At 41.9% G+C, this 11,582-nt stretch overlaps 1 protein-coding gene across 1 annotated transcript; it reads left to right on the top strand.

Annotated features, from left to right (window-relative positions):
• Positions 1–468: 468 nt before the first annotated feature.
• Positions 469–10,489, top strand: RTBDN (retbindin). The gene is made up of 6 exons (XM_075272532.1): positions 469–574; positions 3,966–4,119; positions 5,365–5,446; positions 5,524–5,652; positions 9,202–9,289; positions 9,828–10,489. The coding sequence occupies exons 2-6, from the start codon at positions 3,972–3,974 to the stop codon at positions 10,113–10,115; spliced, it is 735 nt and encodes a 244-aa protein (XP_075128633.1). The 5' UTR covers positions 469–574; positions 3,966–3,971; the 3' UTR covers positions 10,116–10,489.
• The last annotated feature ends 1,093 nt before the right edge of the window (positions 10,490–11,582 follow it).

Raw genomic sequence — 11,582 nt, 5'->3', positions numbered from 1 at the left:
ACTCCGTGCAAACACCGAACAATCCAAACTGGTAAATCTGGTCTGGACATGTCCAGGTCCGAACCTAGTCAGGGGACGGGAATCCTTCCATCAAAGTAATCTATGGGGTTGGGAGCCCCCTGATTCCCTGCACCTCAATGCCAATACTGTATACATAGGGCTGCGAGACGTCAGGGACTTACAATGTAAGAAATCACTATGATACAAGGAATTCCATTCACTAGGTTCGGACCAGGACGATATACACACTGGATCTTTTGGTCTGGATTGCCCCATTGAGACCTGGGACTCCATTTTTTAAATGTTAAAATTTTATAGATTGAACAATCGATCGATAAAATGATGTGATGAATCCGTGCACAGGAGACATATAGAGAAGTCCTTGCAGAGCAGGTGACTTGAAGTGTCCGTCCAGGAGGAGGAGAAGGAGGGAGGAGATAAGGGGATATGATGTAGAGAGGAGGGGGGGTTGCAGGAAATCTTTAGATACAGGAGGCAGAATCACTGCATAGAGAAGACATACGACAGTGACTGCGCCAGGTGCCAGCCGACAGCCCAGCAACACAGCACCAAGGTGAGAGCTGCAGAGGAATCATCACCGGGGATGAAGGGAGGAATAGCAGAGAATGCAGCAGGGAGGATGGAAAGCCATCGGGCACAATGTGCAGATGATTCAGGCTCAGGACACAATATACTGTAAGGTCTGAGACTGCAGATGGGGCATCAGACCAACAGGTGACTGTATGGCATACTGAGAATCCATAATGTGCACAATATCTGCCATTTACCACCATAGCTGGGTGTAGTTTTCGGTCACAGCGGGTGCAACTAGAGGACAGGTGCTGTGCAATGTGAACAGGTCAGCAAGGTTGTATATAAATATATCCCAGGGTTAATCTGTAGGATAAAGCGATCGCAGGCTGCCAGGATGATGTAAACAGAGCGTGACATCGGAAGTAATGGAATAACAAACAGCAACACCTACTGGGTCACCGGTCCATGAGGTCAGACCCCACGCACACAGCCATATGTATCCTGTGTGCTGTCCCTACCCATTCATGTCTATAGCCCCATGACTAGAACTAAGATTTACAATGGTGCATGTGGGGGCCACAAACCCAAACCACAAAATAAAGGCACGTCTTATTAGTGTGCGTATAACAGGCTGCGATCATTCATTCAAGCGTATGGGTCCATGAAAAGCTGTGTGCTGCCATTTCAGTATTGCATGGACCCCAACATGCACAAAGTCATATGGAAGCCCTGTAATAAGATATAGCAAGGACCAGGAGTCAGCACTATATTAAGATGTATAGGGGTAATAAGAGGATGAGGAGCCGAGTTACTGTAATAAGATGTATAGGGGGTAATAAGAGGATCAGGAGCCGGGTTACTGTAATAAGATGTTACAGGGGTAATAAGAGGATCAGGAGCCGGGTTACTGTAATAAGATGTATAGGGGTAATGAGAGGATCAGGAGCCGGGTTACTGTAATAAGATGTTACAGGGGTAATAAGAGGATCAGGAGCCAGGTTACTGTAATAATATGTTACAGGGGTAATAAGAGGATCAGGAGCCGGGTTACTATAATAAGATGTTACAGGGTAATAAGAGGATCAGGAGCCGGGTTACTGTAATAAGATGTTACAGGGGGTAATAAGAGGATCAGGAGCCGGGTTACTGTAATAAGATGTTACAGGGTAATAAGAGGGTCAGGAGCCGGGTTACTGTAATAAGATGTTACAGGGTAATAAGAGGATCAGGAGCCGGGTTACTGTAATAATATGTTACAGGGGTAATAAGAGGATCAGGAGCCGGGTTACTGTAATAAGATGTTACAGGGGTAATAAGAGGATCAGGAGCCGGGTTACTGTAATAAGATGTTACAGGGTAATAAGAGGATCAGGAGCCGGGTTACTGTAATAATATGTTACAGGGGTAATAAGAGGATCAGGAGCCGGGTTACTGTAATAAGATGTTACAGGGGTAATAAGAGGATCAGGAGCCGGGTTACTGTAATAAGATGTTACAGGGTAATAAGAGGATCAGGAGCCGGGTTACTGTAATAATATGTTACAGGGGTAATAAGAGGATCAGGAGCCGGGTTACTGTAATAAGATGTTACAGGGGTAAATAAGAGGATCAGGAGCGGGGTTACTGTAATAAGATGTTACAGGGAATAAGAGGATCAGGAGCCGGGTTACTGTAATAAGATGTTACAGGGTAATAAGAGGATCAGGAGCCGGGTTAATGTAATAAGAATTTACATGGGTAATAAGAGGATCAGGAGCCAGGTTACTGTAATAAGATGTTACAGGGTAATAAGAGGATCAGGAGCCGGGTTACTGTAATAAGATGTTACAGGGTAATAAGAGGATCAGGAGCCGGGTTACTGTAATAAGATGTATAGGGGGTAATAAGAGGATCAGGAGCCGGGTTACTGTAATAATATGTTACAGGGGTAATAAGAGGATCAGGAGCCAGGTTACTGTAATAATATGTTACAGGGGTAATAAGAGGATCAGGAGCCGGGTTACTGTAATAAGATGTTACAGGGTAATAAGAGGATCAGGAGCCGGGTTACTGTAATAAGATGTTACAGGGGTAATAAGAGGATCAGGAGCCGGGTTACTGTAATAAGATGTTACAGGGTAATAAGAGGGTCAGGAGCCGGGTTACTGTAATAAGATGTTACTGGGGTAATAAGAGGATCAGGAGCCGGGTTACTGTAATAAGATGTTACTGGGGTAATAAGAGGATCAGGAGCCGGGTTACTGTAATAAGATGTTACTGGGGTAATAAGAGGATCAGGAGCCGGGTTACTGTAATAAGATGTTACAGGGTAATAGGAGGATCAGGAGCCGAGTTACTGTAATAAGATGTTACAGGGTAATAAGAGGATCAGGAGCCGGGTTACTGTAATAAGATGTTACAGGGTAATAAGAGGATCAGGAGCCAGGTTACTGTAATAAGATGTTACAGGGTAATAAGAGGATCAGGAGCCGGGTTACTGTAATAAGATGGTACAGGGGTAATAAGAGGATCAGGAGCCGGGTTACTGTAATAAGATGTTACAGGTAATAAGAGGATCAGGAGCCGGGTTACTGTAATAAGATGTTACAGGGTAATAAGAGGATCAGGAGCCAGGTTACTGTAATAAGATGTTACAGGGGTAATAAGAGGATCAGGAGCCGGGTTACTGTAATAAGATGTTACAGGGTAATAAGAGGATCAGGAGCCGGGTTACTGTAATAAGATGTTACAGGGGTAATGAGAGGATCAGGAGCCGGGTTACTGTAATAAGATGTTACAGGGAAATAAGAGGATCAGGAGCCAGGTTACTGTAATAAGATGTTACAGGGGTAATGAGAGGATCAGGAGCCGGGTTACTGTAATAAGATGTTACAGGGGTAATGAGAGGATCAGGAGCCGGGTTAGTGTAATAAGATGTTACAGGGGTAATGAGAGGATCAGGAGCCGGGTTACTGTAATAAGATGTTACAGGGGCAATAAGAGGATCAGGAGCCAGGTTACTGTAATAAGATGTTACAGGGTAATAAGAGGATCAGGAGCCGGGTTACTGTAATAAGATGTTACTGGGGTAATAAGAGGATCAGGAGCCGGGTTACTGTAATAAGAGGTTACAGGGTAATAACAGGATCAGGAGACGGGTTACTGTAATAAGATGTTACAGGTAATAAGAGGATCAGGAGCCAGGTTACTGTAATAAGATGTTACAGGGGTAATAAGAGGATCAGGAGCCAGGTTACTGTAATAAGATGTTACAGGGTAATAAGAGGATCAGGAGGCAGTGCCCACTCATCCTCTTACATAAATCTTCCATAGGGTCACTGTAATAAGAGGTTACCGGGGGGTAATATAAGAATCCGGGGCCAGATAAACATTATAGGATGCATTTTATTTTATTGTATCATTCTGTATAATATTCTCTTTATCTTCCCCAGGGAAGAATGTCTCCATTGTTCTTCGGCCTCCTCTCCTCTGTTCTTATTTTCTCCCAGTCCACTGGATCTCCAGACACTTGTCTAGTAAACAGGAAACAGAAGTTGACTGCCAGCCCTGAGCCCGGGCTGACCAAGTGCCAGCAGTATTCAAGCCGTGAGTATACCCAAGAACAATAAGACTCGAGGGTTGAAGGTGGGAGGCGATTCATGAACAGACCACTTGGGTTTGGCCAAACTGGACCAGCAAATTCCCCAATACCCAGATTATAACACAACTATGACGCATTTCCAAGACTGCATGGAAAGGTTCTTACTGCTTTACAGCTGCCCCATTGTAGCCCATTGATCCATGTACCCTTGCCAGTATATCGGGAGGTGTCAGCTGTTCTTCAGTATCCCAAGGCCAGTTTGATCTGGCTCTATAGATGTATTGATGGGAGGCGTCGGCGCACGGACATGATGAATGTCTGTTCATTACCACCTCGCTGTGTAATGGGAATGAGTTAGAAGTAGTTGAATAATATCGAACGCTCCTCAAGCTCACACAGGCAGGATCCTGACGGAGATCCTCATTGACAATTACAACAAAAACTGGTAAGATTTTAGAGGAGGCATCTACTCAAGCGTGGCCACCTCCTGATTGAAATCAATAGGTCTGATAGAAAGCTAGGAGTACTGTCTACTGTTTGGGCCTTCAGGCTCCTCACGATCGTGTTCAGTCCTACGATTGTTTCCATCCATCTTGTTGCCGGTCACCCTCTTCCTGTCCTATTCTTCAGACTACTCTAGAGCATGGCTCCCATTGAGCAATGTCTTCTACTGTGTCTAGAATAATTGACAAATCTTAAAAATTTTCTCAGACTTCCCCGACCATCCATGATAATAACAAGACTACTATCTAAAAGCAAACGAAAGATCAAATTTTTGAGGCTGCCATAGCTCCTCCAACCTCCTAATTCTAACTTATAACACAAACCTGAAGAAGGTAGATGTTCCACAAACAGCAAAATAATACCACATCTTCAGAGAGTCCTGGGAACAAACTTAATTTGACTTACACCCATGGAGGTGGAGGGAATTTAGTCTAAGATACAATGAGGAATAAGAAAAGCTGATGGGCGTAGTACTTCAAAAGTTTTAGACACGCGTAAATCGGTGGTGGTCCATGGACCAAGACTGGGACCATCAAGGGTTACTAGAAGAAGGGCTTCATTCAGTTTCTTAATGAGCAGGCCAGTCCCTCAAGATCTTGTTATTTGTCCTAGTGACTGTACTTCGTGTCTCGTACTGTTGTGATGGTTTTTGAGTCTGTGTCCCTCCACCTTGTTCCCGTTCACCCTTTTCCCAACCACAGACAACTCTAAATACCGCCCAAGTGACCATTACCAATTTCTTCTAGATTCATGTTGTTCTCAGGAACATATAGACGCTGCCTCCTCTGTCCCCTTCCCATGGGCAGGCTGCGGATCTCTCAGTCCCAGGTAACTGCATGTCCTTGTTGTCTGTAAAGCTTGTTTTGGTATTTACTACATATGATGTCACCATTTATGTCCCACAGGTGTGAGGAATATGTCAGCCGAGTGCAATGTATGTATCTCTGCTCTCCACACATCTCCAAATGGAGTCTCCCTGGTTCTGTCGCCGGAATCCACGAACTGCCCCTGTGTGATGTATTCTGTGATAAATGGTAAGACTGAGATAGTGTTAGCAAAACCACAACACACTCTAACAATAGTTACCTTCTGGTACATAGTAGGCAGTATTATAGTAGTTATATTCTTGTACATAGGAGTAGTATTATAGTAGTTATATTCTTGTACATAGGAGGTAGTATTATAGTAGTTATATTCTTGTACATAGGAGTAGTATTATAGTAGTTATATTCTTGTACATAGGAGTAGTATTATAGTAGTTATATTCTTGTATATAGGAGCAGTATTATAGTAGTTATATTCTTGTACATAGGAGGTAGTATTATAGTAGTTATATTCTTGTACATAGGAGCAGTATTATAGTAGTTATATTCTTGTACATAGGAGGTAGTATTATAGTAGTTATATTCTTGTACATAGGAGTAGTATTATAGTAGTTATACTCTTGTACATAGGAGCAGTATTATAGTAGTTATATTCTTGTATATAGGAGCAGTATTATAGTAGTTATATTCTTGTACATAGGAGGTAGTATTATAGTAGTTATATTCTTGTACATAGGAGTAGTATTATAGTAGTTATATTCTTGTACATAGGAGTAGTATTATAGTAGTTATAGTCTTGTACATAGGAGTAGTATTATAGTAGTTATATTCTTGTATATAGGAGCAGTATTATAGTAGTTATATTCTTGTACATAGGAGGTAGTATTATAGTAGTTATATTCTTGTACATAGGAGTAGTATTACAGTAGTTATATTATTGTACATAGGAGGCAGTATTATAGTAGTTATATTTTTGTACATAGGAGCAGTATTATAGCAGTTACAGTCCTATGAAAAAGTTTGGGCACCCCTATTAATCTTAATCATTTTTAGTTCTAAATATTTTGGTGTTTGCAACAGCCATTTCAGTTTGATATATCTAATAACTGATGGACACAGTAATATTTCAGGATTGAAATGAGGTTTATTGTACTAACAGAAAATGTGCAATATGCATTAAACCAAAATTTGACCGGTGCAAAAGTATGGGCACCTCAACAGAAAAGTGACATTAATATTTAGTAGATCCTCCTTTTGCAAAGATAACAGCCTCTAGTCGCTTCCTGTAGCTTTTAATCAGTTCCTGGATCCTGGATAAAGGTATTTTGGACAAACAATTCAAGTTCAGTTAAGTTAGATGGTCGCCGAGCATGGACAGCCCGCTTCAAATCATCCCACAGATGTTCAATGATATTCAGGTCTGGGGACTGGGATGGCCATTCCAGAACATTGTAATTGTTCCTCTGCATGAATGCCTGAGGATTTGGAGCGGTGTTTTGGATCATTGTCTTGCTGAAATATCCATCCCCGGCGTAACTTCAACTTCGTCACTGATTCTTGAACATTATTCTCAAGAATCTGCTGATACTGAGTGGAATTCATGCGACCCTCAACTTTAACAAGATTCCCGGTGCCGGCATTGGCCACACAGCCCCAAAGCATGATGGAACCTCCACCAAATTTTACAGTGGGTAGCATGTGTTTTTCTTGGAATGCTGTTTCTTTTTGGACGCCATGCATAACGCCTTTTTTTATAACCAAACAACTCAATCTTTGTTTCCAAAATGAAGTTGGCTTCTCCAAATGTGCTTTTGCATACCTCAGGCAACTCTATTTGTGGCGTACGTGCAGAAACGGCTTCTTTCTCATCACTCTCCCATACAGCTTCTCCTTGTGCAAAGTGCGCTGTATTGTTGACCGATGCACAGTGACACCATCTGCAGCAAGATGATGCTGCAGCTCTTTGGAGGTGGTCTGTGGATTGTCCTTGACTGTTCTCACCATTCTTCTTCTCTGCCTTTCTGATATTTTTCTTGGCCTGCCACTTCTGGGCTTAACAAGAATTGTCCCTGTGGTCTTCCATTTCCTTACTATGTTCCTCACAGTGGAAACTGACAGGTTAAATCTCTGAGACAACGTTTTGTATCCTTCCCCTGAACAACTATGTTGAACAATCTTTGTTTTCAGATCATTTGAGAGCGGGCTGTCCATGTTCGGCGACCATCAAACTTAACTGAACTTGAATTGTTTTGTAGAAAGAAATGGTCCAAAATACCTTCATCCAGGATCCAGGAACTGATTAAAAGCTACAGGAAGCGACTAGAGGCTGTTATCTTTGCAAAAGGAGGATGTACTAAATATTAATGTCACTTTTCTGTTGAGGTGCCCATATTTTTGCACCGGTCAAATTTTGGTTTAATGCATATTGCGCATTTTCTGTTAGTACAATAAACCTCATTTCAATCCTGAAATATTACTGTGTCCATCAGTTATTAGATATATCAAACTGAAATGGCTGCTGCAAACACCAAAATATTTAGAACTAAAAATGATTAAGATTAATAGGGGTGCCCAAACTTTTTCATAGGACTGTATATACTTGTACATAGGAGCAGTAGTATAGTAGTTATATCCTTGTACATAGGAGTAGTATTATAGTAGTTATATTCCTGTACATAGGAGTAGTATTATAGTAGTTATATTCTTGTACACAGGAGCAGTATTATAGTAGTTATATTCTTGTACATAGGAGGCAGTATTATAGTAGTTATATTTTTGTACATAGGAGCAGTATTATAGCAGTTATATACTTGTACATAGGAGTAGTATTATAGCAGTTATATACTTGTACATAGGAGCAGTATTATAGTAGTTATATTCCTGTACATAGGAGTAGTATTATAGTAGTTATATTCTTGTACATAGGAGAAGTATTATAGTAGTTATATTCCTGTACATAGGAGCAGTATTATAGTAGTTATATTCTTGTACATAGGCGCAGTATTATAGTAGTTATATTCTTGTACATAGGAGCAGTATTATAGTAGTTATATTCTTGTACATAGGAGGTAGTATTATAGTAGTTATATTCTTGTACATAGGAGAAGTATTATAGTAGTTATATTCTTGTACATAGGAGAAGTATTATAGTAGTTATATTCCTGTACATAGGAGCAGTATTATAGTAGTTATACTCTTGTACATAGGGGCAGTATTATAGTAGTTATATTCTTGTACATAGGAGCAGTATTATAGTAGTTATATTCCTGTACATAGGAGCAGTATTATAGTAGTTATATTCTTGTACATAGGGGGCAGTATTATAGTAGTTATACTCTTGTACATAGGGGCAGTATTATAGTAGTTATATTCTTGTACATAGGAGGTAGTATTATAGTAGTTATACTCTTGTACATAGGGGCAGTATTATAGTAGTTATATTCCTGTACATAGGAGCAGTATTATAGTAGTTATATTCTTGTACATAGGGGGCAGTATTATAGTAGTTATATTCTTGTACATAGGGGCAGTATTATAGTAGTTATATTCTTGTACATAGGAGGTAGTATTATAGTAGTTATATTCTTGTACATAGGGGCAGTATTATAGTAGTTATATTCTTGTACATAGGAGGTAGTATTATAGTAGTTATATTCTTGTACATAGGGGCAGTATTATAGTAGTTATATTCTTGTATATAGAGTCAGTATTGTCCAAATTCTGTCATCATACGTAGAATGATGTTTCTTCTCATAACAGGTTTGACGCATGCAAAGAAGATTTGATATGTTCAGAAATAACAGACCTCGACAAAAACTGCAGCAAAGGCTGCATCTCATACAAACAGGTGGGTGTACGAAGGCCACATAGAAATAAATTCCTAGTCCTATCACATTCAATGTAGCAGTGTTTTGCAGCAGTGGGACCCCTTACGACCAATGGAAGAAGAAAAAAACAAAACAAAAACCAGTTGTGCAAATAAGATCCTAGAAACCACTACCTTAGGTGACAAATGTTACGCTTTGCTCATCACATCCATATACACTTATGCAATAATCCTGACCATTATCCTAAAGCAATCCCTCCTGTGAGTGGCACTTATCCTATTCTAAGGGGTCTGGACCACTGATCCTCTTTGTTTTGCATAAGTCTTTTCACTGTAAAAGGTCACGACCCGATTCACCTTCTGCACAGCGGGGATCTGGGCACTGATCCCATTAATGACATATGTATGGGCACTAAGGTGTATTATACTGTAGGACATTAGTGTCCCGCACGATATTGTGCCTCATTAGTAACCTCCACTATATAATTCCCCCATTAGTGCCACCCCTCCGGGATCGAGGTTTCGGGACAACAACTTATTCCCATCTATTCTCTTGCAGAAATTTGGATCAGGTGACCAGATGTGCGACACCATTTGGAAACATTCATTTGTAGCAATGATTGAGCAGTGCTTCTGCATCACTCCACCAGAAGAGGGAGCTGATGCTACACAGCATGGCTCCACCCATGCAGAGCTAGACCACACCCCAGAGGAGTCATCAGGCTATCCAGAGATGTGTTTTCAGGACCCTCACAGCATTCCACATAAAAGACGGGTGAGAAGAGCTTTGCGCAAGAGAAGTATCCAACTAGATGTGGATGGCAGTGGAAGCGGGAATGGCGTCTAATGGAAATTGGCTTCTTTGTTACAGTCTCCCCCACCTTCGCATTCCCTGCCCTTGTATCAGCCCCCCTAAAAGTGCTTCTCGTTACCTAAAATGTTACCAAAGCTAAAAACCAAGATGGACTTGACTCCAGCAGCAGGATCAAGACACAGCTCTGCAAGCACAATCTGAGCCAAAGAGCTTTTTATCATACATGCCAATGCTCTGTGCAACCCCTTCCTCCTAATTCATAGACCCCTATCCCTCCCTACCCAAAAACCCCTACCAATCCTAAATTTTCACCAGCGAGCAGGGTTGGCCTGTAAAAAGATGATGGGTGAAAAGTATATATACCTCCAACAAAGCAGAACATATAAATAAATCAGTATATAATTCAATTATCCTCCTGTCGAGCCTATTATTCTTCCAGTAACCATCAACACGGGTATCCATAGACCTCCTCATGGGTCGTGCCTAGAAGTCTTCTCCTTCCACCAGGAGTCAAACTGCTGCATAACCGTGGACTATTATTAAAGGGGTTCTCCTGGACTAGGATACCAAATATTGTGGCCTCCTAGTTACCAAGCAAGGGTGTGGTTCATTGTATAGTGGCTGTTTTTATACGGATGACCTATCCCCACAGGATAGGCCAGCTGTATCTGATCTGTGGGAGTCCAACGCCCAGTCCCCGCACAGATCAGCTGCTGCAGTGGACATGGAGCTTGTGTTCATTATATATCTACACGTTAACACAATGCAGTCAGTGTACGGCCTGAATAACAAGGTAAGTTTGGTGCGCCGTCAAAATTACTCACCATGCAGCCATTTTCCTGCAATGCATTAACCCTCTCAGGAATGGCGTTCACTAGAGCACCAGAGGCTGCCACATGGGGGGTTTTGGCCCAGAACCTAAGGTGGAGGTCGCCTCAGGTTCCGGACCAAAATACGGGTGGCTGCGACTGGATGCCGCTGCAGTGCAGCAGTGCACTCTGCTCCGGATTAGGCCCAAATGAATGAGCCTAGTCGGGAGTGTCTTCAGGTGGATGTCGCAAGGCGATTCAGCCTGAAGAAGGAGCACCTCGCTTCTTGATTTCAATGAAAGACATCCTTTGGGTCAGGATTTTGAAGCGGATACGGCCTCAAAATCCTGACCAAAATAGCCCGTGTGAACTTACCCTAACTCCCCACAGCCGACAGCACTTGCAGCTCCAAACCATGACTTCCGCCATCATGCTAGTCTGTAGGCAAGGCACACAGTCTTTGTCCTCCTCACCTGCCGCCATACACAATTGAAACCATCTGAACCAAATAAGTTTCTCTTGGTCTCACCAGACCACATGACATGGTGCCAGTAATCCATGGCCTTAGTCCGATTGTCTTTGGCAAACTATTTGCTGGCTTTCTTGTACATCATCTTTAGAAGAGGCTTCCTTCAGGGATGACAGCCATACAGACAAATGTGATGCGGTGTACGGCGTTGTATGGACTGAG

This window comes from Leptodactylus fuscus, chromosome 5 (assembly GCF_031893055.1).
Source record: "Leptodactylus fuscus isolate aLepFus1 chromosome 5, aLepFus1.hap2, whole genome shotgun sequence".
NCBI classification, from domain to species: Eukaryota; Metazoa; Chordata; class Amphibia; order Anura; family Leptodactylidae; genus Leptodactylus; species Leptodactylus fuscus.
This window is presented reverse-complemented; position numbering and strand designations above follow the sequence as displayed.